This window comes from Thermobia domestica, chromosome 18 (assembly GCF_964235325.1).
Source record: "Thermobia domestica chromosome 18, izTheDome1.hap1.1, whole genome shotgun sequence".
NCBI classification, from domain to species: Eukaryota; Metazoa; Arthropoda; class Insecta; order Zygentoma; family Lepismatidae; genus Thermobia; species Thermobia domestica.
Genome location: NC_137471.1, coordinates 177,836,983 through 177,860,592, shown reverse-complemented (window position 1 = coordinate 177,860,592; position 23,610 = coordinate 177,836,983). Strand labels below are relative to the sequence as shown.

General features: G+C 35.5%; 1 protein-coding gene across 2 annotated transcripts in view; it reads right to left on the bottom strand.

Annotated features, from left to right (window-relative positions):
* Positions 1-246: 246 nt before the first annotated feature.
* Positions 247-23,610, bottom strand: part of LOC145675867 (uncharacterized) — a 52,590-nt gene continuing 29,226 nt past the window's right edge. The window contains exon 2 of one of the 2 annotated variants that reach the window (XM_081746638.1): positions 247-366. In XM_081746638.1, the coding sequence (XP_081602764.1) occupies positions 249-366 (118 nt within the window). In that variant the 3' untranslated portion in view covers positions 247-248. Of the gene's footprint in view, positions 367-14,302; positions 22,908-23,610 lie in introns of those variants that run through there. The other variant, XM_081746636.1, reaches the window with a different exon arrangement.

The following is a 23,610-nucleotide window of genomic DNA, read 5'->3' as shown; positions in this document are numbered from 1 at the left end:
GCCTGGGATAACGATAATGACCAAATGTTTTCTGACGGTTTTAGCAAGTTCCAGCGTCACTGTTCGCAAATCACGTCGCACCATTTTCTTATGCCTTGTAAAAGGATCACAAATTTCTCGTCATCTAGTCCATAGTGATGCAATACCACTGTTTATGATGAAAACAAATAGTCAGGTTCTCATTGGTACCTTGTAATTTAGACCTCCACAAAATAAGTTCAATTTCACTCTCTGCGAAAGTTTCATTATTAACTGGCAGAATTTCCTTCGCAGAACCATTTTGAGTCTGGATGTGCACAACCTATGCTGCAAGGAGGTAGATCAGTCTCAGTAACTTCAGATGAACCTTCACCTTCCATTTCAATCCTAACAATGAAATCAGAAAATAAGTAATTAATTAATTACTGTATACATTAGTTAATTAATTTATAAACGTTAGTAATTACAAATCGCAATATTGCAAATTATGCAGCCAGTGATGCTATTCTGTAATTCAAAATGTGTCACAAACTATGAAACTTTTGCTTTTCAATTTCTCTCTTTTGTTGTTCCGCACTCTTTGTTCACCCAGGGTACTTCTACTTGTTACCATATAGTAACAGCCATGTCAACTAAAAGAGACAGGAGGAAAATTTCAATAATTCTTCTCATTCATTTTGACATTTTGAATGTAGTACATCACATGCTCAAATACCCAACACGATTTTCACATCGTTGTATAGAACATTTCATCCTCTTTCAGAATATCTAGGAACTATTTCTGTGAATTTGGTACTTTTTGAAATAGAGCCATTTTTGTACTTCTAGTTGAGGCTCATTTTTCAAGTATATCTTTTACTAGCTTTTTGTACAAAAGTGCACTTTAGGTTGATGTTATGTCAAATCTGACCACAGATTTAAAATCTACAGATAATTCTGCATCAGAATGGATAGATCAGTTGCCTCAAAGGATTCATATCAGCATGTTATGAGGGAAATTTTAAACCTCGATGCACCATTTCCGGCTGTCGCGAGTAGAATTTTGTGCCTACCATGTCCAAATTTTGATGGACCATAACATGGGAACGGGTTGAGCGAGAACTGTGAAGTTTTGCACAAGTTAGTTTTGGTGTACCAAATATCACTAAAATCTGAGTCGGTGGGTGACATTTCGGTTTTTCGCTGGATGAACTGACGTGGTATGACCCTTTATGTATCCCCAACATATTGTACTATATGCTGATGATATAAATGTCCTTGTAAAAGCGGATAATACAATTGAACTAGAAAGTAAATTAAAACAAACTGTGGAGCGTTTGATAAAATGGACATCTCAGAATCAACTGCTGATAAATGCAAAGAAAACAAAAGCACTAAATTTTCATTACTCATGTACACCTCGAACAGTACCTACCATTGTGATAAATTCAACTGATGTAGACTATTCAAAATCCACCAAAATTTTTAGGTGTAACAATAGGCAATAGGCTTACATGGGATGCACATATTACTGAGCTAAACAGCAAATTAAGCCGTATCTGTTTTGTCATTTACAGACTACGTGGTTCAGTGTCAAAAGAAACTTTGCTGTTATTGTACTATGGTAAGTTTCAATCCTTGTTAAATTATGGAATAATTTTCTGGGGAGTCTCCTATTTCAGTGTTACTACTTTTCGTCTACAGAAAAAGGCAATAAGATCTATTTTTAATCTACCACCAAGGTCCTCATGCAAAAGGGTCATTCAGCCAAATAAAATTTTAACTGTGCCTTGTCTGTACATATACAAAAGTATTATATAGGTAAAGAGAAACGAAAGTAATTTTCTTCATGTTGAAGATGGACATTCATACAACACACGACAAAAGAATAACATATTCACAGCATACCAAAACTATGCGTGCACCAAAAGAAGTGTTCTTCCTATGTCCGCTAAGTTGTTTACTAAGCTCCCAAGTTATTTGAAGGATATCAGAAACATACGGAATTTCAAAAATGAACTATTTAATTTTTTGTGTAAAAAAAATCTATTATAATATTAATGAATACTTGGGTGATATTTTGTAAAATAATGTAATATCAATTATATTGAAATGTCTTCTTATTATTTGACAAATCCTATGTACTGGTCTCTGACCAATAATGTACGATATAGATGAATAAAAGAATGATGAATGAATTCTAAACATGCATATATATATATATATATATATATATATATATATATATATATATATATAGTGGTTGAATGTCGCATTTTTTGCACAATATTATATTGAAAAGTAAATTTATACAATCATGTATAATGAAAATGTTTAGTCCAAGATTTTATGGCAAGAGTCACAGAAACGTAACAAATATAAAATTGAATAGTATGACACTAATATAAACTCAATATATATAAAACAATGTAGTATATTTGAAGTATTGTGTCGTAAAGATATTTTTGAAAATCTCAAAGGTATTCCCATTGGTACTAAATAGCGCATCTACGTTTCTACAAAACACAAATAAACTATAATGTATTCGTTGGAACTCATGCTGGAAGGAAGAGGAATAATAACCAAAGGACTACTTCTTCGCGTAGTTTGAACTCATCACGATTCCAGGGTTCTGATAATCGTCGTTGAAGATCATTGTTTCTTTACGCAAGTCATTTATAAGCGGATGGCCCCCGTTACATTTTCTCATTAAATACATACCCAAAGTTTCCGTCTCGTATGGAATGATGCGCTTTAGTTGCAGCGCAGAATTTTCGTTAGCAGTACTTTTCTTGGTAGCACTACAGCGCTCTTTTTCGTAGCACCTAGCAGAGAGAATCAAGTAGGCGTTGTCGTGTCACACCCGAAACAAAGACAGTATGGTGACTTGAGTAAGAGCAAGAAAATAATCTCTAAAAATCTATTATCATCTGCAGTGAATTGATGATTTTATGTTATAACAATTTCTAAAATAAGTGAAAAACCGTACTTAAATTGGATCATATCCATATAGTGTGACATTAACAGTTTTTATTGGTAATTTAATATGAATCAGCATTATATACTGGTGTAGGAGTACAGAAGGTGGTAAGCTAGCCCGCGAGAAGAAGCGTGGTTCGCGCACTAACAATGGTGTCGTAGGACGATTTTCAACGAGTTCTCAGATATTTAGTTGGATAATAGATAGTGAGTGTGCATCCAACATCGTGATAATGAAAATATTAAGTATAAATATTATGAGATAAACTTCCAAATAGAATCGTCCAACGATTACGTCAATTTATATTAAGTGAACGCAAAACTTAAACGTACACACATTTTGGCATAATGTCATGAGAAAGATGGAATAGAAGAAAATTCTCATTCTGTCGTCTTAAAAATAATAGTGCTCTAACAACATTTTAATCCACAAATTGGATATTATCATCTAGAACTCCCCTATGATATTTGTACGTGTGAATTAGTGAAATATATTTATATATAGGCAAAAGCCAAAGTGAATTGTGTGCAAGTGCTACATTCGTGTACCTGAAAATATATGCCGGCATTTCGATAAAAATATCATTTTTGTTATTGAGCTTTTATTTTTCTTATAATATGGGCTATCGTAAATATAAGAGCTTCAATATTCTTAAACATGATACGTAAGTATTTCATAAATATGTGAACTGTAACTTTTGAAGAATAAAATATATTTATTCATCCTACGTCTAAGCATTTGATTTAAAAGAGCAAAATCTCAGTTCAATAAATATTTGGTCTAGGAATTAATTCGTGCGGTTGGTACGCACACGTTGAAGCTGTAGTAAAAACACAAAATACATAAATACCTTAAGAAAAATATTGTCCATCGCTAGCCACCACTTTCGCCCATCTGTCAGGCAATGTACGGATTCACTGGCGAAAGAAGTCCTCATCCTTGGAAGCGATCCAGTGAGAGACCCATGTTTCGATATCTTCTGAAGAAGTAAACCGCTGTCCAATCAAATCGTTGTTCATGCAATCGAACAAGTAGTAGTCCGAAGGAGCAACGTGTGGTGAATACGGTGGGTGGGGTAAAACTTCCCATCCGACATTTTCTAAATAGGTTTTGACCGGTTTTGCGACATGTGGGCGAGCGTTATCATGTTGAACAATAAGTTTATCATGTCTGTTCTCCCATTCTGGTCGTGTTTTGGCCAGAGCTTGCTTCATACGCATTAATTGTCGTCGATAACGTTCTCCATTCATAGTTTCACCCGGTTGCAGCAGCTCATAGTACACCACACCTTTCATATCCCACCATATGCACAGCATAACCTTTGCCCAGTGAATATCTCGTTTTGGTTGTGATGGACCTGGTTCACCTGGTTTCACCCAGGCCTTTTTTCGTTTAGGGTTCTCGTAATGGATCCACTTCTCATCACCCGTAATAATTCGATGCAGAAACCCCTTTCTGCTCTGTCGTTGAAGCAGCAATTCGCAAATGTTTTTTTGTCTTTCAACGTCTCTGTCTTTCAATTCATGTGGAACCCAATGTGACATCTTTTGAATCATTCCCATGGCTTTCAAGCGTTTGGAGACTGTTGTTTGATCAACGCCTAATGCTGCTGCAAGTTGTTCCTGCGTTCGACACGAATCCTGCTCGAGCAATGCTGTCAATTCTTCGTCTTGAAATTTTTTTGGCTGTCCAGCTCGCTCTTGGTCTGCCAAGCCGAAATCACCACTTCTAAACCGTGCAAACCACTTCTGACACTTTCGCTCAGCTAGAGCATGGTCACCATACACTTCCACCAAAATACGATGACTTTCAGTCGCACTTTTCTGCATGTTAAAGTAATGCAACAGGACACCCCGCAAAAACACTTTATCAGGCACAAATTGCGCCATGTTCACTTAACTACAAACTGGTGTTGTTGACGCTTTAATCCACTGCCCTATACTACGAACGATACGCGATGACAGGGGTTTGCAACACATGTGTGGATACACGGAACTGTGGGACGCTCCGTTCGTTGCGCCATCTCTTGTCCACCCGCACGAATTATTTCCTAGACCAAATATATTTTAGTAAAATCATAATAATTATGTGTTAAAGGTAAATATTGAGTGATTAATTTTTATATAAGTGTTTTCGAAAATTATTTCTTTCTTCAATCATGAAGTCGAAGACATTAATCATACAACTGTGCAATGGTTCAAGTCCTGAATTTCATATGCAGATGCGCAGATTTACATTGAGCGAACCATCAGTCGTAAGTAACTAGTACGAAGTATAATGTTGGATTAATCTGGTTATTGCTATATGCCGAACCCACTCTGACTAAAGAAACAGGAATCGAACCGAATCACTTTAAGAAAAACGCGTACCGAAAAAGACACGAACTCGTACCGGTTAAAAGTAATATAGTAAAACAAAAGTTTTAAACCTCACAACTACCTTGATTCCAAATACCTCTGCTGCCATTTCTTTGTTCACCCAGTGTTGGTAGGAGCCGAAAGTTGCTATTAATTTCTGTTTCCACTTATATCGTATTTACTTCCCACTATTTTTACATATTTTTTTAGAAATACTACTTACTGACTGCTCCCACAAACGCTCAAAGAAAAAATCGTAATAACGAAAACAACCTTTCTCCGAAAAAAAAAGGAAGTTACATTATTCGCGTCACTTTTTTCTGGGAACGGTTGTATGTGACTCAAAAAATGCCACTGGAAATACGAGTCTCATGCCTAGTTAATTTAATCCCAAAACATGAACTACTACGTATCGAATTGGTTGAAAATCGGAACTTTACGATCGCCAGTTCGGGAATGATGACTTAAAATTTTAGTTGAAGCAAAAACGTTTGAGTAAATTACAACTCTGCGAAATAAAATGGTGATCACACTCGCTGATCTGGCTACTGGATTCAGACCGAAAATTTCGAATTCCCCTCGAAACATAACACAGAGATGTCACATATATAGGAGTGCATTATAGAGGTTTACACATGACGCCTGAGAAAGTCACAAGTATAAAGTTTGAAGTCAGAAGCTGGTCACGTATATGTCCCAACCAGCATAATGTAGCCTTCAAGAGCCTCCATGACCCTCTCTTCTGAAAGAAATTATAAATTACGATGATCAAATTGTCGTCAACATTGGATTAAATATTCAGCAGCGGGTTATGAGTGTAGGGGTTTGATTACCATATGTCCCTGTTCGGGATATAGCAATTTATGAGTGTGCTTGGTTCCTTCCTGACCTTTAGCAAAGAATGGTCAAATGATAACTAAATAGATCACCAATTAATATGGGAAAAAGATCCACACTCACAGTCGTTAGTTTCGGGTGTATTCATAATTTGTCAAAGGCTGAATCGTGTGCCCACCATCACTGGCGAGTCCTGCATAATACAAATGCATCGACAACTTCCAAAGTATACTTAAGGTGGGAACAACTACCATAGGTAACACCAGATGGTTGCAGGGAAACAAAAATATACCTTTGTACTGCGCTACTTTGGATGTACTTTACCTGTAATCTGATAATGAACTAAATTATGCACATAGTACGGAATGATACTTCCCTTTTACAAACTAAAGAACAACACTGATTATCATACACAATAGTACTTTTATATATTATCTCGTGAATTATTAAAATAGCTTGTGCACCAAATATTTTAATATTTGTATTTCAACTTTTACGAAAATAAGAACATACTAGACATCACTGACAAAATATATATTGATCAAAATACAGAAAAATAACGATGATGGCCCTTAGAAATCAATACGGACGAGCTTGAAACAATAACGACCAAAAGACACGAATTTCACGACTACGGAACTTGAATGGATTTCATAAGGATCCTGGGGACAATACTGAAGACGTACATATTGTTCTTTTCGCTTCACAAAAATCATTTCTTCCGGTTTCCAGCATGTAAGTCCTAGATGCAAATTCCACATATTGTTTGATACTCCATTTTCGACTTCGTTTCCATGAATTTAGTAAATTATTATAACTTACAAACCTGTTGGTTTGAAATCTTCATTTTTAACTCACTGAACGGACAACTACGAGCTTTTGTTGTTTGAATTATTCACTGAGAATTGAGTTATATGTCGAGTGCTTCGTAATGCACTCATTATTAAAACCTGTAAGTTAAACTTAACACGTTTGATTTCAGTATGGAGCGAAACAATCACACTAATACGTGTTTTCCTTCAGGTTTCGGAGAGCACTCTCGCGCCTCTTTTGAGCGTCACTTCTCTTGGTTCGTTTCAGAGCATACGAATATACTAGTGGAACAAAAAATAGTTCACTTAAAGCATTTGGTTTTTATATCACTGTTCTAATAATAGGAAATAATGGATTAATTACCATTTGATTGAAAGTACATTAATAATATTGACGTACACAATAGTGTAAAAAATAAGCAATTATTCACAAAAATTCACATTATGACGCTTGATCCAGTGCTGTTGCTTTGGAATCAACTCTGCGTGGGTTTGGGTGAGGGTACGAACTAATATTTTAAAAAATATGGTCCGACGAGAGGTGCTGAAATGTTTCGCAGAATGAGGCACCTTTTGGGTAGAAAAATTCCACTGTTTTCGCTCTTCTGTGAATTCCGACTAGCTAAACATTAATTCCAAGTACTTGCATTGAAAATATGAGGGTTGGTTAAAAAGTATATATAACGGTATCGTTAAAGGGTACACAAATTTACGTTATTGAATGCGCGTTTATATGCAGCATCCCCCGCAATGGGACATGTTTTGTATTATTTCCAGGGCTATTTTTGTATTTTTCAGCGATATTTGTTTCCAGTGAATGTGTGTGTTTAAGTCCTTATTACACTGGTCGGAAAAATGAAACTTTTTTTCGCTCGCACGAACGAAAATAGGTTATTACTGTAGGTTTCGAGCTCCTCAACTCGAATTCGTAACCATTTTCTCTCTAGGACGTACCAGTTTTCAGGGAGTACAGGGTATTTCAATATCCGCCCAAATATGCTATACTGCACCAATAATAATTTGCACGTTATAATTTAAATATCAATATAAATTACGCAGATAAAATTGCATAAAAATTAAAGTTTTACTCTTACGTGTCACTTGGTTTTCCTACTCCTTTTCTTATTACTACAAGGTGTCTCGCGTGTCATTCCATCAGAAGTATGCCAACATATTCACACTCCATTTACCACTGTCGCGCCTGTCAATGGTAGCTATCTGCTCGTGAAACCTTTCCCCGTGTTCATCCGAGAGCTCCCCCAAGCTGTACATTTCAGGAAAGAAGTCCAGGTGGCAATGCAGGAACTGTAACTTTAGGGACATATTACATCCCATGTTACGAAATGAAGTAATTAACCTGCTCACAATGTCTTTGTAGTCAGGTGACATATGATGCCCTAGAAAGTTACTGCACACTTTTCGAAAGGTCTTTCAAGCCTTACTTTCCACTTCATTAAGCTTAGAAGAAAACGAAGGATCCTTGAAAACGTCTCTGATTTGAGGTCCCGTAAAAACATCTCCTTTCACTTTGGCTTCGCTAAGTCTTGGGGATATTTTTCTGAGATGATTAAATGCTTTACCATCCCTTTTCAGAGCCTTGACGAAGACCTTCATGAGCCCGAATTCGATATGAAGGGGTGGTAAGAATATTTTCTCCGGATCCACAAGACGTTCATTAGCCACATTCATCTCACCTGGGACCAGTTGCTTCCTTGGCGGCTATTTTGTGACTGATCTTTGGCTCTACTATCCCAATGACACAAGATGCAGCAGTCCTTTCTGTAACCTTCTTGTAAACCGGTGAGGATGGCAATACCCTTATGGTCAGCACATACAGACCATTGGAACTGTTCGTACTTTCTTTTCTGTAATAGGTTTCGCATGTTCTCGTATATTTCTTTCACAAGTACAGCATGAGCAATAGGGATGGCTGGCTTTTCATTGCCATTGTGTAGTAACATTGCCTTGAGACTTATCCTAGAGGAAGCTACGAGCAGCCTCGAATATTCTGTGTTGTATTTCAACTTCAGTTGTCCAACAAGCGATGGAATGTCACTGCAATGCACCAAATCAGCATCCTTTGTAAAATAAGCACCTCTCTTTTCCTATACATCGATATATTTACATCTCGGTTTAGTAGATTCCATTTTTGAAGTCGTGATGCAAGCAACAGGGCCTTAGACTTGGGAAGGTTTAAGTCTCCGACCAGATCATTCAGCTCTTCCTGACTTATCACATGTGGTTCATTAGTGTCAGGCACTGCAGCGTAATTGGGATCTGACTGTATACTCGAAGATTGTGCAACATCCTCACAAGCAGTAGGTTTTTCATCGCACGAAACACTGCACAGGGTGTACGAGTCTGGTGGTACGGGTACAGGCAGACACACATCATGTTTCACAGGTCTCGCTGAATCCAACAAGGATACTGTATTTTATGCTTCATGTTTTTTTAGAAACCTTTTATATTCGACAGGCGGAAGTAATAGACTGAAGCATGATCACGAGGCTCGCGCCTAACCATAGGTACGGAGAACGGCATCAAATTAGGTGTACCTTTCAACCGTCCGGTAAGAGTACGCACAAAAATGTTAACACTTTGTTTCGGAGCCCAAAAGCGATCCTGTCGCCGATTCTACACCCGAAGTACATATGATAGGCTGTCTTCACGAACGGGGACAATGGCCTACTTTCTCCCTTGAAAAATCACTTCCCTACATATGTAGCAGAATGAATCTGTCGAATTGTTGCAAATTCTTGGCATGTTCATTTAACACAAACGTCAATATTTCACGCAGAAATATTTTTCACCTACGGTATACACAGACACAGCGTAATACCACCTTCTAACACGAAACTGAAATATTTGTTTCACACGACAACGTGGTGTATGTCTTGGCGCCTTTATTTCAACAGTCTTTCTTTCGTTTAGACAAAAGTGAGCCGACGAATGATCGCAAGTTGATTACGAAACCTTTCTCTGTGAATAATGCCTAGGTTTTAGTGTATGAAGTGTGGAACGACAATAAATCTTTGCAACTCAAGCGGTGGGGGACGTGAGCTAAAGAAAAGAATGTTCCTGGGATATAGCCTACTAACGGTTCTTGAAGTAACATAAAAATTCAGAATTATGCACTCCGAACACGGAAGGCACATATTAAATACGGAAAATACGATTTTTCTGTCAATTATGGAAACAGCACCCCGCAAAAAACTTACGTGCTGGAAGTTTCTCGATGAGACATTCGTAATCAACGTCTCGAAATCTATCCGGTACACCCTTTCCACCTCGTGGGAGGATTTTCATGCCGACCAGTGATATTAGTCTTCAGTGTGTCGTGCTTTCCTTTAGTTTTAATTGTATAATTTGCAAAGTATGCGTAAATGTTTTGTTCCTGGTTGCCGGTCAGGCTATCGTAGCGACAACGAATCCAAACACATCTTTACACCTTCCAGGAACGAGTGGTTATTTGATAAGTGGGTCAGTGCAGTCCCACGAAAAGAGGAAATTAACCAGTAGCAGTAGGGTCTGTGATTTATATTTCGCGGGAGAACTTACTAAAATGATTCTTCGTAATAAAAAAAGAAAAAGTTGAACTCCCGAGTGAAAGGTGGAAATTAAAACCGGGAGCTCTCCCGTATATATTTCCCCATCTTTCCAAATATTTACGCATCCCTATCAAATGTCGGAAGTCCCCTACAGGAAGGCAACTAGAAAATGTAGTAAAGAAGACCAAAGTTAAGGAACTAGACCTAGTGGGTTCCAGTTCACCTCAAAATTCACCTCTTTCGATAAAAACTTTAACGCTTCTGACGCTCGTAAGACAAATGTCTCAAAAGACAAATGAAAAATTTAACCGCTACAGCAAAACCTAACTTATCCTCCGCTGCAGCAAGGATTAATTCTTTAGAGAGGGGTCTTAGCAATGCCAAAACGAAAGGAACATCTGAAAAAAAAATTAAGCAAAAAGCAAAATTTAATAGTAGATGCGATGTTAAAAAAATGTGATTGAAAGTCCCAGAGGGATGAGGTACATCAATGAATTCATACTGGAAGAAAATAGAGTTGAAAATTCGGAATATCAACTGTAAATGGATTTTGACGCACTAAAAAACATCTCTACTTGTCTCAAAATTTTGTTACCTTTAACGCGTGGTTGTATCAAGTGACTAGAGATCTAGAAATGATCATAACAGTGCAGAAGAGCTCAAGGGATAAGGATGAGAACTGTTCTTCAAATATTGAAAAAAAAATCAGTTTTTATATTGGAAAGAAAACCTTTACTGACTGACGTGAACTGAAATTCAGTGGTGCCATTCGGAGCATTAGCACTCGAATCAAATTGCACTTTCCTTCAAACTTACCTCGCTGTACGGATACTTCTGGAAGTAAACCTAACAATATTGGTACCGTTAGAAAGATAATTTTTGCTCTAGAAATTTATTTAGGGATGCTGTTTCTATATTCCAACACATTGGGAAGATACTGAGCAAAAACAAAAATATTACGGACAAAATATTCCAGTTTTAATGTTTAAGTTAAATTTTCCGAAAACCCGTTGGATCTATCAAAGCATGAATAAACAAAATCTTAAAGCACACCTTGCAGACAAAACCGGTAAAAGAAATCCATTAATATCTTGATTAGTTTAGAAGATATGGCCTTGTATTTGAAACGCTCATTTTTTTTAGCTTCAGTATAGTGAAAGGGTGTACGGGGCCCCTTCCGCTCTCATCAATCGACCGGCGGTCCAGAAATGATCAGGATAGTGGGCTTGATGATTTAGGATTGCTTCTTGCTTTTACTTTCTCGGGTTGATCCAACTCCTTATTTTAGAGACTTTTCCTAGATTCTGCCTAGTGACTATATAACTCAGTTGGCTATATTATTAAAAGTGTTCAAAATTCAACTCGTGCGTACTTTGCAACAGATCCCTTTGCACAAAACCCCACCAACAAAACTTGAAACCAAAGACAGCGATTCTTACAACGACCCACTTTTAACCTATCCTTCAAAAAGTATCTATCGTAATTTCCTAAAAGTAGAAAGTAAAATTCAAAATTTGAGTGCTGCCGATGCTCTTTGGGGTGACATTTTTTACGAGTGTCTTGATAACAAAATTTTTTGTAGAAAATACTGTAGGACTGGGATGTCTTGCCCATATTGTGGATATATTGCCTAAATTTTTGTTTCATTATATGAAGTGTAGAATCTTGTTTCGCACCAAAAAAAAAAAAAATATCGGAAAGAACTAAAAGGTCGAAGCTTTGTGAAGTCTAGTAGGAAACTTTCCAAGGTGGCTGCAAACCAATTGTGGTCAGTCACTTTTATTATCGTTGTTATTAATTACTAGATTTAGGTTTGTTTGTGATTATAATTGTTTATTGTTCCTCCCTCGTTAATATAAAATTATATGTAATATGCAAGTGGTTTATAGTTTGCTGTTACTTGATGAGCAAATTACAAAGAAATAAGTTATTTCCTTCTACTACATATGGGTTCGAGGCTACATTGAGCCCACAGCGCCGCTAGTGAAATCTTAGCGACGGCCCACTGAACTGCGTGGAGGGTCACACTTCTTCTGTTTGCTATGTATTAGCCTTTGAACAATTGTAATATTGCAGGCTTACGAAATTCTGCAAGATTGTACACTGACATAAATTTCATGTATTTTCTTTGTATAGTTTTTGAAAATTTTATAAGATTATGTTTCTGATATTCTGTGGTCAATTGCGTTCTACCTAGACAAAGACGTTCTACCCCGTTCCTCTCTACTCAGTATGGAGAAATGATGAAATTTGCTAACCTAGAGGGAAGTACTTAATGCTCTTTTGCAGTTCATGCAAACTGTGGTCGTCGAGATGCCTCTCTTTCAACTGGAAAATGCGTATTTAATCCAAAACCTCAAAGGCACTGGTATGAATTAATGCTGTTGGGACCATAGTGCCTTACCTCTCAATTCAGATAGCTCTCCAATTACCTGATAATTTAGAATCAACAAAAAATAAGATGGAGTACCAACGGATGTAAGTCATGCTGGAGTAATGCGTAAAAAATTCTGCTAAGCAGGAACTAGTATTATATATTTGGCATAACTTTTCTTGATTACTGTTTATTTGCAAACAACCTAGTCAACTCAGATTCATATATCACAGAGAAAAGCTCGAAAAATATGTAGCTAAGTATAGAGTTATTTTGCTTTTTTTTTTAGCAAGACTATATATAGGTCTTAGTGCGTGCCATAAACTATAGGCAAGGGTACATAGCCAGTGAATCTGAATCTGACAGCGTACAAAGCTTTAGTACACGGCCTCTTTGCGAAAGTACCCTAACTATGGCTCGACCACAAGAAGTAGTGACTTTCATTGGTAAGTGCTTCTTGCTTAGTAAATTTCGTTGAGATCTGGCTACGAAATATGCAGGGATCACCTAACATGTACAAGCAGTACCGAGTGTGAACTTTGCATATAGCTAGCAAATACAGCAAATTACATTTCTTAACAACGGACTAGTTACCCATTAAATTTCCTTCATATTCAGCCAGTAATTACCCAGAAATAAAGTATAAAAGTAATTTCTTATATATTGTTATCTTGAAGCAGTATCACGTTGATTCGAGTATTACGAAAAGAGTTTCTTCTTCCATATATTTTCGCCTTTCACCATACAGAAAGAAAAACTTTACTTCATAAAATATAAACACCAGTAATAAATAAAGAATGACCTGAACAGCTTACAAAACAATAAGGAACTTCGAAGATTTCCATTCATAACAATTTTCTACAATTTAATTTTCTACAATCAACCAGTAAATCCCAAAGTCTGTATCATTTTACATTGTATCATAACATGGAATCGCTAAATAATGGTACAAATAGCTTAGGAAGAACATTAGATCTGGTAATAAGTAATCTTTCAAATCTAACAGTAGTAAAAGAACCGCATCCATTAATTAAAGTAAATAATTACCACCCCTCTCATTGTATAAGCTTTCCGTATATTAAACCATCTAGACTAAAAAACAAAAGAAATATGTTTGGTTTCAATTTTAAGAAAGGAAATTATGATTATCTTTATAATGAGTTAGCGAGAATAGATTAGCAATATCTAAATTATTATACGGATCCAAATGAAGCAGAGAGGAATTCTATAAAGTAATTTTTTGACACATTCCAGAAGTTCATTCCCATGAATAGGCCGACGCAAAAAAGCTTCCCTTGCTGATTTACTAAAAGTATAATACGAAAGATAAAACTTAATGGCAACAACCCATAAAATGACTCAAGGGGTGAAAACGACTAATTACCAATATCATTATAACGAGTACGGCAGGCTACCTAAGGAAATGAAACGTGAAATAGCTTTATCACATAATGACTTTATTCTCAATGCTGAAAATAATATAACCCAAGACCCACAACATTTCTGGACGTACATTACAAATTAATCCCGACATCTTTCTACTGAATCCAAGACCTATGACGGACATGACTAAGAATGATCAAATTGCGAAAGCTTTTGCTCAACACTTGCAGTCCATTTACAATCAATCCTCCTCCTTAACTAAAAGTTGTGTTAACTCACATAACAAAAAATATTCACATGAGGAATGCCATAACTTATTCCATATGACGGAGATTAGTATAAAGGACATTGAAAATGCAATAAAGAAACTGAAATCGAACAAAGCAACTGGACCTGACAATATACGACCTTATATTATGAAAGGTTGTAGTAATATTTTGAAACATTCGCTATATACCTTATTTAACCTATGAATAAAAACAAATGATTTTCCAGATATATGGAAAGAACCAATAATATGCCCAATCCCGAAACCCGGCAATAAAAATAGTATAGAAAACTCGTCCAGTAGCTATATTACCAACAATTGCAAAAGTATTTGGAAGTGTCATTTATGATTAGGTGATGCATGTTAAACCTACAATTTCAATGAACCAACATGGCTTCCTACAGAAAAGATCGACGGTGACTAACTTAACTATAATTTCAGATTTCATATCCCGCTCCTTGGATAATAATGGACAAATAGACGTTATATATATACGGATTTTTAAAAAGCATTTCATACTGTGGATCATGATATATTAATTCAAAAACTTGCCACGCTCAATTTTAGTCACCAAATGATATTTTTAAAATCTTACTTGCGTGAACGCAAGCAATGCGTTTTGAATAAAGAATTTAAAACCAAAACTTTCGAGTAAATTCTGTCATTGAGGAGTGTAATCTAGGTCCTCTTTTGTTTTTGTTATTTATTAATGCTCTGCCACGTTACATTAAAAAATCTCATAAAACACTTTTTGCAGATGATTTGGAAATATTCGTACATGTGAAAAGTATAGATGACTGTCTACTCTTGCAACAAGATCTGACTAACATACTACAATGGTGTACTAGCAATAGACTTACAGTAAATATTAATAAGTGTAAAACCATGACATACAGTAGACGTGAGAAAACGTATGACTTTACTTACTCGGCCAATGGAATAAGTTTAGAAAAATTAGATACAATTAAAGATTTAGGTGTGATATTTGACAACAACTAACCTTTTCGCATCATGTGGCAAATATTGCTAATGATGCATATAGAAATCTTGAGTTTCTTGTTAGAACGACTGAAGAATTTAGGAATGTTAAGTCTTTGAAAACGCTTTACTGTAGTTACAGAAGATCCAAACTTGAATATGCCTCAATTATTTGAAACTCTTCCGTGAAAACACGTAGTCAAAAAATTGAGAAGATACAAAGCAAATTCATACGTTTTCTCACATACAAAATACAGGATTTTATCCAAAATATGAATCATATGATAATTTACTTGGAAACTTTACATTTCACACACTTGAAAAACGACGGACGTTGAACGAAATCATTCTCTTGCACAGACTTTTGCACAACAAAATACAATGTACAGACATAATTACAAAGATAATGGTAAAGGTTCCAACCCTAAAACACGCAAGGGAAATAGTGGCCTTTTCTACTGCAGGAATGCACGTACAAGTGCACTGCATATCTTACCTACAAGGAGAATGTGTGCTACATACAATAAAATCAGTAAGGATTATGAAGATATAGATATATTTAATAGATGTGAAAAGTTGTTCGAAAGAATGATACTGCGTATTATGTAAAATAAATAAATAAATAAATAAATAAATACATAAATAAATAAATAAATAAAAATCAAGGAAATTGTATTTAAAATCAAGATTTTGTACTAAATTATGTAATTGTGTATTAAGCAATTTTAATTTATCAACTTTAAAATTATGTATTATATGCACTGTAATTCGGCAGTAATGCCTGTTGTGTCAAGTAAATAAATAAATAAATAAATTTTTGACCGATTTCATTGTTGTTAGAATGAAATGTTTGCAAAAGGAAGGTAATCGTACATACGTTATATACGCGCGTGTTTATACGACGACAAAGTGCTTTCTCAAATTTACCATATTATAAAATCCCGCTGTCTTACGTTCAGTTGTAAGTGGGTCTCGTGAAATAAAATTTTTAGCTAAATTTCTCTGCACCACTAAGATGCATGACGGTTTTAACCTGCTTTTGTAAGTAAGGTAACAGCACCAATAGCTGACACTTTAAGGATGCATTTCTAAATCTAATGCTTTGGTTTGTAAATAAAATAACAGAAGGATTATGGCTTTAATAACTGAAAGGTTTAAGTTTAAGGAATGGTTTTCAATTGATATGAGACCTTCAGATAAACATATGTGAGTTACTGAAATTTATATGGAACATAACCCACTTGTACCAGTTGCTGACACACAGAAAATACCAATGATCCAATGCCTGACATAGTAATGTACCAAAAGCTGACAGTAAAATGAAATCATTTATTAGTAAGAATAACATCAAATATTCTTTCAAAATATAGGTTATACAGAAGTAACAGTACTTATAATAGGTAGAATCTGCTCTTTGGGTACTTATTCAAATATATCCATTTTAAATTCCAAGACATTTCTTACCTTTTGTTAACATGGCATTTCTCAATTTTTTCTATCAGATATGCATCCATCTGGGAATCATATTTAGGTATTGATTTTTTCCAAAATGTCCTCATATGCATACCATAGCTTGTAATCAAATTTCGGCCAATACCAGCCATATCCAGTCTTCAGCATGACTTTGACGAAAGCCTCGTTTTGCTCGGTATTCAGAACCTTTCCTGGAAAATATTCACTTTCATACTGAACAATTACATAATCATTGACATGAAAATTGTCCTCACTTCCACTAGTTGACAACCTTCCCTGATACCAATCGCCACTTTTTCCGTCACATTCAAGTTGAAGCTCAATGGAAGAGTCGGATGATTCCTTGAAGACAATGCCACATTTTCTCCTCCGTCGAACTTTTACTTTCTTCTTTTCCTTGACATTCTTTGCTAATTCTTGTTACTTTCTTTATCTCCCTTTTCTCCCTGGATACGTTCCTTTTCCTTTCGCTTATTTTCATATTTCTTCCACTCAGCTAAAATAAAGCTCTTTTAAATGGTGAGGGAATTAGAGTATTTTCCTTTGCTTCCTGTTTTTTGGTAGGAACGTCAGTTTCTGTAGTGTTTGAAGTCCTTGGAATTGAAAACATGGTTTCACTTCTTTTTTGATGAGTGGAAATTTTAATTACTTCTGTAATATTTTCCTGCGTAGGAACGTCAGTTCCTGTAGGTTCCGAAATGCTTGAATTGTTGTGTTAGTACTTTCATTTGTATTTTGATGAGTAGATATTTCTTCCTTAACTTATTCCTTGTCTATTCTGGGTGGAGGATTGCATCCGTTACAAACTTCTCTACATGCAGCTTTATAGATTTCCACAGGATTTTTTATATATATATTGTATGTTGCCTAACCACGTGCCATCACCATCGGATAATATTTTAACTTTCTTAGTACCAATTCATTGTTTTGGAAACATAAGAATTCATTTATTTGGCCGTGATTAGTTTCCTTGTAGAGATTTCTAGAGTTGTTCCTCCTTTCATGAAATTTTGATAGTCTACATTATTAGCGCATTGAATGGGCTAAGAACGCATGCTCTGAATTAATTTTGTATTGTAGTTGGTGTAATTGACATTTTATTGTTTTCTTACAAAAGAGATTCAAAGTACTCGTTTCTCAGCTTTCTACCGCCATGTTCGATGCTCCACTGATGCACACCACATTTCCAGTCTCTTGACTGGATGGAAAACTGTAACATAAATTGGTTGAAGAACATGAGTGGAATTCAGATACAAAGCTACAAGTTACCATTGTTACTACAAAAAAATGCTTAAAGGCTCACTGAGATGCGATGCATGGCCATCAAAGAAACCCAACACAGGAGTTTTGATATTTGATTTTTCAAGCCATGGTTGAAACATATTAGTCATATATTCAAAAAATATCTCTCCTGTCATCCAACCTGACTCAGATCTACCAATACCCCAATTCTTAAGCACTATATTAACTACAGAAGCTGGTATTCGTTTGTAACTGTACACAACCATCGGGGCGAGCCAAAATACCCGAAGCACTAGCCATAACCAGCGTTATCATACATTCTTTTTCATCATTGCTTGCATGTGTATACATTTTCTTCTTCCTTACGTATTAACACTATTTCCTTTTGGACATAGAAAGAATGCAGTCTTGTCTGCGTTAAGAATTCTGGATGGATCTTAAGGTGCCTGGATAATATACGTTGGCTGTTCTAACAAGTTCACACACCTCGGGTCATCCAATTTTCCAACAAGAGGAGGAAGTAATACTATCTATCTCTGTTCTAACCAATGAAAAGTTAAGAAAAAAAATCGTGAGTTTTTATTTTGTTTTAAATTTTTTTTGAACAACCAGAAAATACGTTTTTTATTCTGTAAAATAACGATGCTTGCGTCATTGTGTTGCTCAAATTCAATGACATTTTTTTCATGTCAGGTCTTGGTACAAAACAATATATTGTTGCTCCAGTAAGTGACAGCCCCTGTCAGCTTTTGGACCGAGACATCCAAATTTAGTGGAATTGACAACAGAAGACAAGTGTTACTTTTTCGTGTAAATTATGTATGAAATTCATAAATTAATGTGGTTATGCTGTTTACCAATGCCTGACATGCAGTGTCAGCTACTGGAAAATCCTACACAAAATGACACCAATACCTGAACCCCCCCCCCCCCCCGCCCCTGAAGTTTTAGAGTTTGAAATTTAACAAAATTTTCCTCCAGCGATTCACTACTCTGCTTCACAAACACTATACATATTCGACATGCTACTGAACTAGAAAAAGATCACTGATTAACATAGGAATAACGACGTAAATAGGCTTACCGTATTTCTTAAGAATTCTTCTCACTTCTGCATATTTCCTGATATCACGTAATTCAACTTCGGCACACTTCTATCAGTTGGGGCGCAAATCAACCACGATCAAGCAAAATGTTGCCAAACCACCAAGAAAGGTGTGTGCGTTCATAAATCTGTTAATGATCACAAATAATCTTATTATGTTCAATTTAAGATAAAAGTGTCAGCTTTTGGTGCAGTGTCAGCTACTGGTGCACTTACCTTACATGGTCTCTTAATTCTGATTGGATTTACATTTATCTTGCTTTCTTGTATCCTCGCTTATAGATAAGCTGGATCTTGCGAACATGGTTTCCCAAGAAGTCCCTTTCTGCATTCTTCAAACGTCAAAGACATCCTAATTGTATGCAATGCATTTGTTTCTACTAGCTTGATTTTAATATTCCTCTTGCTACATTCTTGACAGAAGTATTATATCATTTGCAAATGTGAATACAGGTATTGCCAGAGTTAACTATTGCGACTCTTTTGGAATAGAAACTTTCAATTTTTATGATAGCATTCATCTCCTCAACTTGATTTTACATCAAGTAACTTCCTGTCCTCTTAGCAAACAAAACGTTCCTCAATTAGTGATGAGCAGTGGGAGCATTCCCGGTGGGAAGAAATTTTAAAAATGGTAATATTCCTGGGTTTTTTCCCTGGCCTATAAATTCCCGGGAAGGAATTTATTTCCATTTCTTTACTTTATCTTCCAAATTATAAGAACTATGTGACTAACTATTTTAATATATTATGACTTGCTTGTAGGTTTTAAAAAGTTTGGAGGTTAAAAAAGTTCAGAGTGTTAGCAGCACTTTATATAACTAAGATGATATTTAAGTTCCATTTCCATTTGCACTATAAAGTAGAGTGATTGTTTAGTATTCGTGGGGCGAAAACTAGCAAAAAGTACGATTTACGGACGAAATTAGTTGATAGTCGTGTTCAAGTAGTCAAGAAAGTATAGAACACATTTTTTTTAGGGTAATAGGGGATTTGTACAAACCGTAAAGGTAAGTCGAAGCGATTTATGTAAGAAAGGAAAGTGAATTGTTAGTAGCAAAGATTGAAAACGACCAGCCTTCACTCGCTCACATTCGCTTGACAATCCTGCCCAAATTTAATGTTGGTAACGTAATTTAACATATGAAACCATAAAACAACCGCATCGGAATAGAATATCGCAAAAAAGTAAGTGCAAAATCTGACCCACCAAAGCTAAACAATCGACAAACGTTGCAAAGTACTAATTTAGAAATGATCGGAAGAAACAATTTTTTAAAGTAATGTAGAATTATGGAGAAATAGGAATGAAGTACTATTAATAAACCCTGAACCACCGTTAGTAATAGACGTCTGTCTGTCTCCTCTCTCGGTCTCGAATTTATGTAGAAGTACTCGAACTTCTTTTACATGTGAATTAACGCATGGAATTTGGCAGGAAGAAAGGTCGTGTGTAGCAATGTTACATGCAAAATTATAAAGATAGGAAAGTATTTTGCAAATATTGTGAACATGCATATTTATGCGCATATGTTGACAAAATGGTGGGACATGTCTCTTCTGGCAATTACCCAACCTAATTTATTTATAACATTTAAAAATTTAATATATTTCTAATACCAGTAGTAGAAGTTTAAAAAAATCCACTAACATGTAAATTTAAACTGTTTAGCGGTTTAAAAGTATGCGGACTTAACATATTTTAAACATATTTACTATCATAGAACATATTGTAAATAAATATCCCTTTTGCGTACTCTCTGAATATAAAATATTAATAAAATAATATCGCTTAGAATATACATTCTAAAGACTTCCCTGAGGGCAACAATAATAATATACTGACATATAAAAACGAATTTAAATTTGATATCATAATATAGTAATAGAATAGAATTTTCTTTGCGATTGTACATAAATTCCCGGAATATTCCCATTTTCTGGAATTTTCCCGGGAATATTCCCGAAAAACATCTTCCCGGGAATTAACCCATCACTACTCTCACTTCCGTGTTAGCAAATCTGAAAAACAACTAATCCTCGAAACTTTTATATTACTTACAAGAAAAACATTTCTCCTTCAAATATATTATAATGTGTGATGTCAAAACTCAGCATCAGTTGAATTCGTCGACAAACTTTGACACTCATCATGTATTTCACTGTATGAATTAACAAATATAACTCCAGAAGTGACATTTAGAGTTTTTTTTCACAGTGTCCGCTGATTTGACTTTTCTTAAATATTTTAATCCTTTATTCCCAAATATGATTATTGAACAAACAATTTCAAAATTCTACGAAGATACGAGACTTTTCGCTTGAACGTATTAACATATGTTGTTGTAAACCTGAAGTTCTACAAAATCGCATTTAACAATCTTATCGTGTGGCAATGTTTTCACCTGTATGAATTAATGTATGTCTTTTCAAGTGCGAACGTAATCTAAATCCCCTTCCACACACGAGGCATGTGTGAGGTTTCTTACCCGTATGTGTTGACATGTGCGTTGCCAAATTTGAACTTTGAGTGAATCCCTTTCCACACTCTGAGCATATGTGGCGCTTTTCACCTGTGTGTATTAACATGTGTGCTCTCAAGCGAGAACGCAAACTAAACCCTTTTCCACATTCTTCACACTTGTGGGGTTTTGCTCCTGTATGTAAAAATAAGTGAGTGGAAAGACCAGAAGATTTAAGAAATATCTTACCACACACATGACATGTGTAACGTTTTTCATCTGTATGTGTTAACATATGACTTGGAAAATTAAAATTTCGATTAAATTCTTTTCCACACTCTGTGAGTATGGGAGGCTTGATATCTATATGAGTCAACTTGTGCCTTTTCAAACGGTAAAGTACGCTAAAACCCTTTCCGCACTCATCGCACGTGTGCGGTTTTGCATCTGTATGTACCGGCATGTGTTTTTTCAAATAAGAACGTAAACTAAATCCCTTTCCACACACAATACATTTATGAGGTTTGTAATCACTATGAGATAACATGTGCGTTGCAAAAGTTGAACTGCGATTAAATCCCTTTCCACATTCAGAACATGTGTAAGCTTTTTTACATCTAAGTAATATGTGGGTTTTTAAACTTGAACGTTGCCTAAATCCCATTCCGCACTCATTGCAGCTGTAAGGTCTTTCACCTGTATGTACAATCAAGTGCCTCATCAAATATGAACGTAAACTGAATCGCTTTCCACACTCATGGCAGCTGTGCGGCTTTTCACCTGTATGTACAAGCATGTGTCGCTTCAAACCTGCACTTAAACTAAACCTCTTTCCACAGGCAACGCATGTATGAGGTTTGTCTTCTGTATGCACAAGCATATGTTGCTTTAAATGTGAACGTAAAGTAAATACGGATCCACAAACAAGGCATTTGTGAGGTTTTTCACCTGTATGTATTAACATGTGCCTTGTCAAAGCTGGACTTCGATTGAATTCCTTTCCACACTCTCTGCAAGTATGAATTTTTCTACTTATATGTCTTAACATATTTGTTGCCATACCCGAAATTTGAACTTTGTTTCGTGGAAGAAAATTATTCGCCTTTCTAAAAAGAGTGTATTTATGGTATCTGTAACGAGTTCAATCAACAAGGAAATGGAAATAAATTATATGTAACACTATACAAATGCATATGCTTCATCTAAAAAATGCAACAACAATGATAAGATACAGGTTTCTATTATAGTTTTGATTGATCCCAAATATCGTAAGTTTCTAGGCGAATATACCGAAAGTAATAAACTGATATAGAGTACTACTGTGCTATTACACGAAATTAAGAAGACAAAGGGTTAATTATGAATATGTTCGGGGAAGTGCGAATGAACACCGAGAAAACTTAAATGTTTCAAACGTGTGTGAATTTCACTTGAAGCCTGACAGTAATTTACACTATGTAATTTTAACAGCAAATATTAAACATTGAAGAAAAAACATACAGCCTTCACCATTAAGCACTTGTATAAGTTATTAATATTTTTCAAACATTCATTTTTTCATCCAATTTCAGAAGATACATTTGTATTATATTCTCTCATAATTTTTGACCTATCAAACTTTATATATAGCTTTTTCTCTCACAAGAACTTTACGATCTCCATGCGTATTACTGACGCATGCGACGTGACCCACATAACAATGCCATTTACGATTAGTTATTTGTGTAATAACGTGTGGTCCCTTCTAACTGTAAAGATAAACTATACCTATAAGGATGTAAATTTTCTTTCTGTTCACCTCACGCTAAATAACTAACAAAAGATTTAACAAAA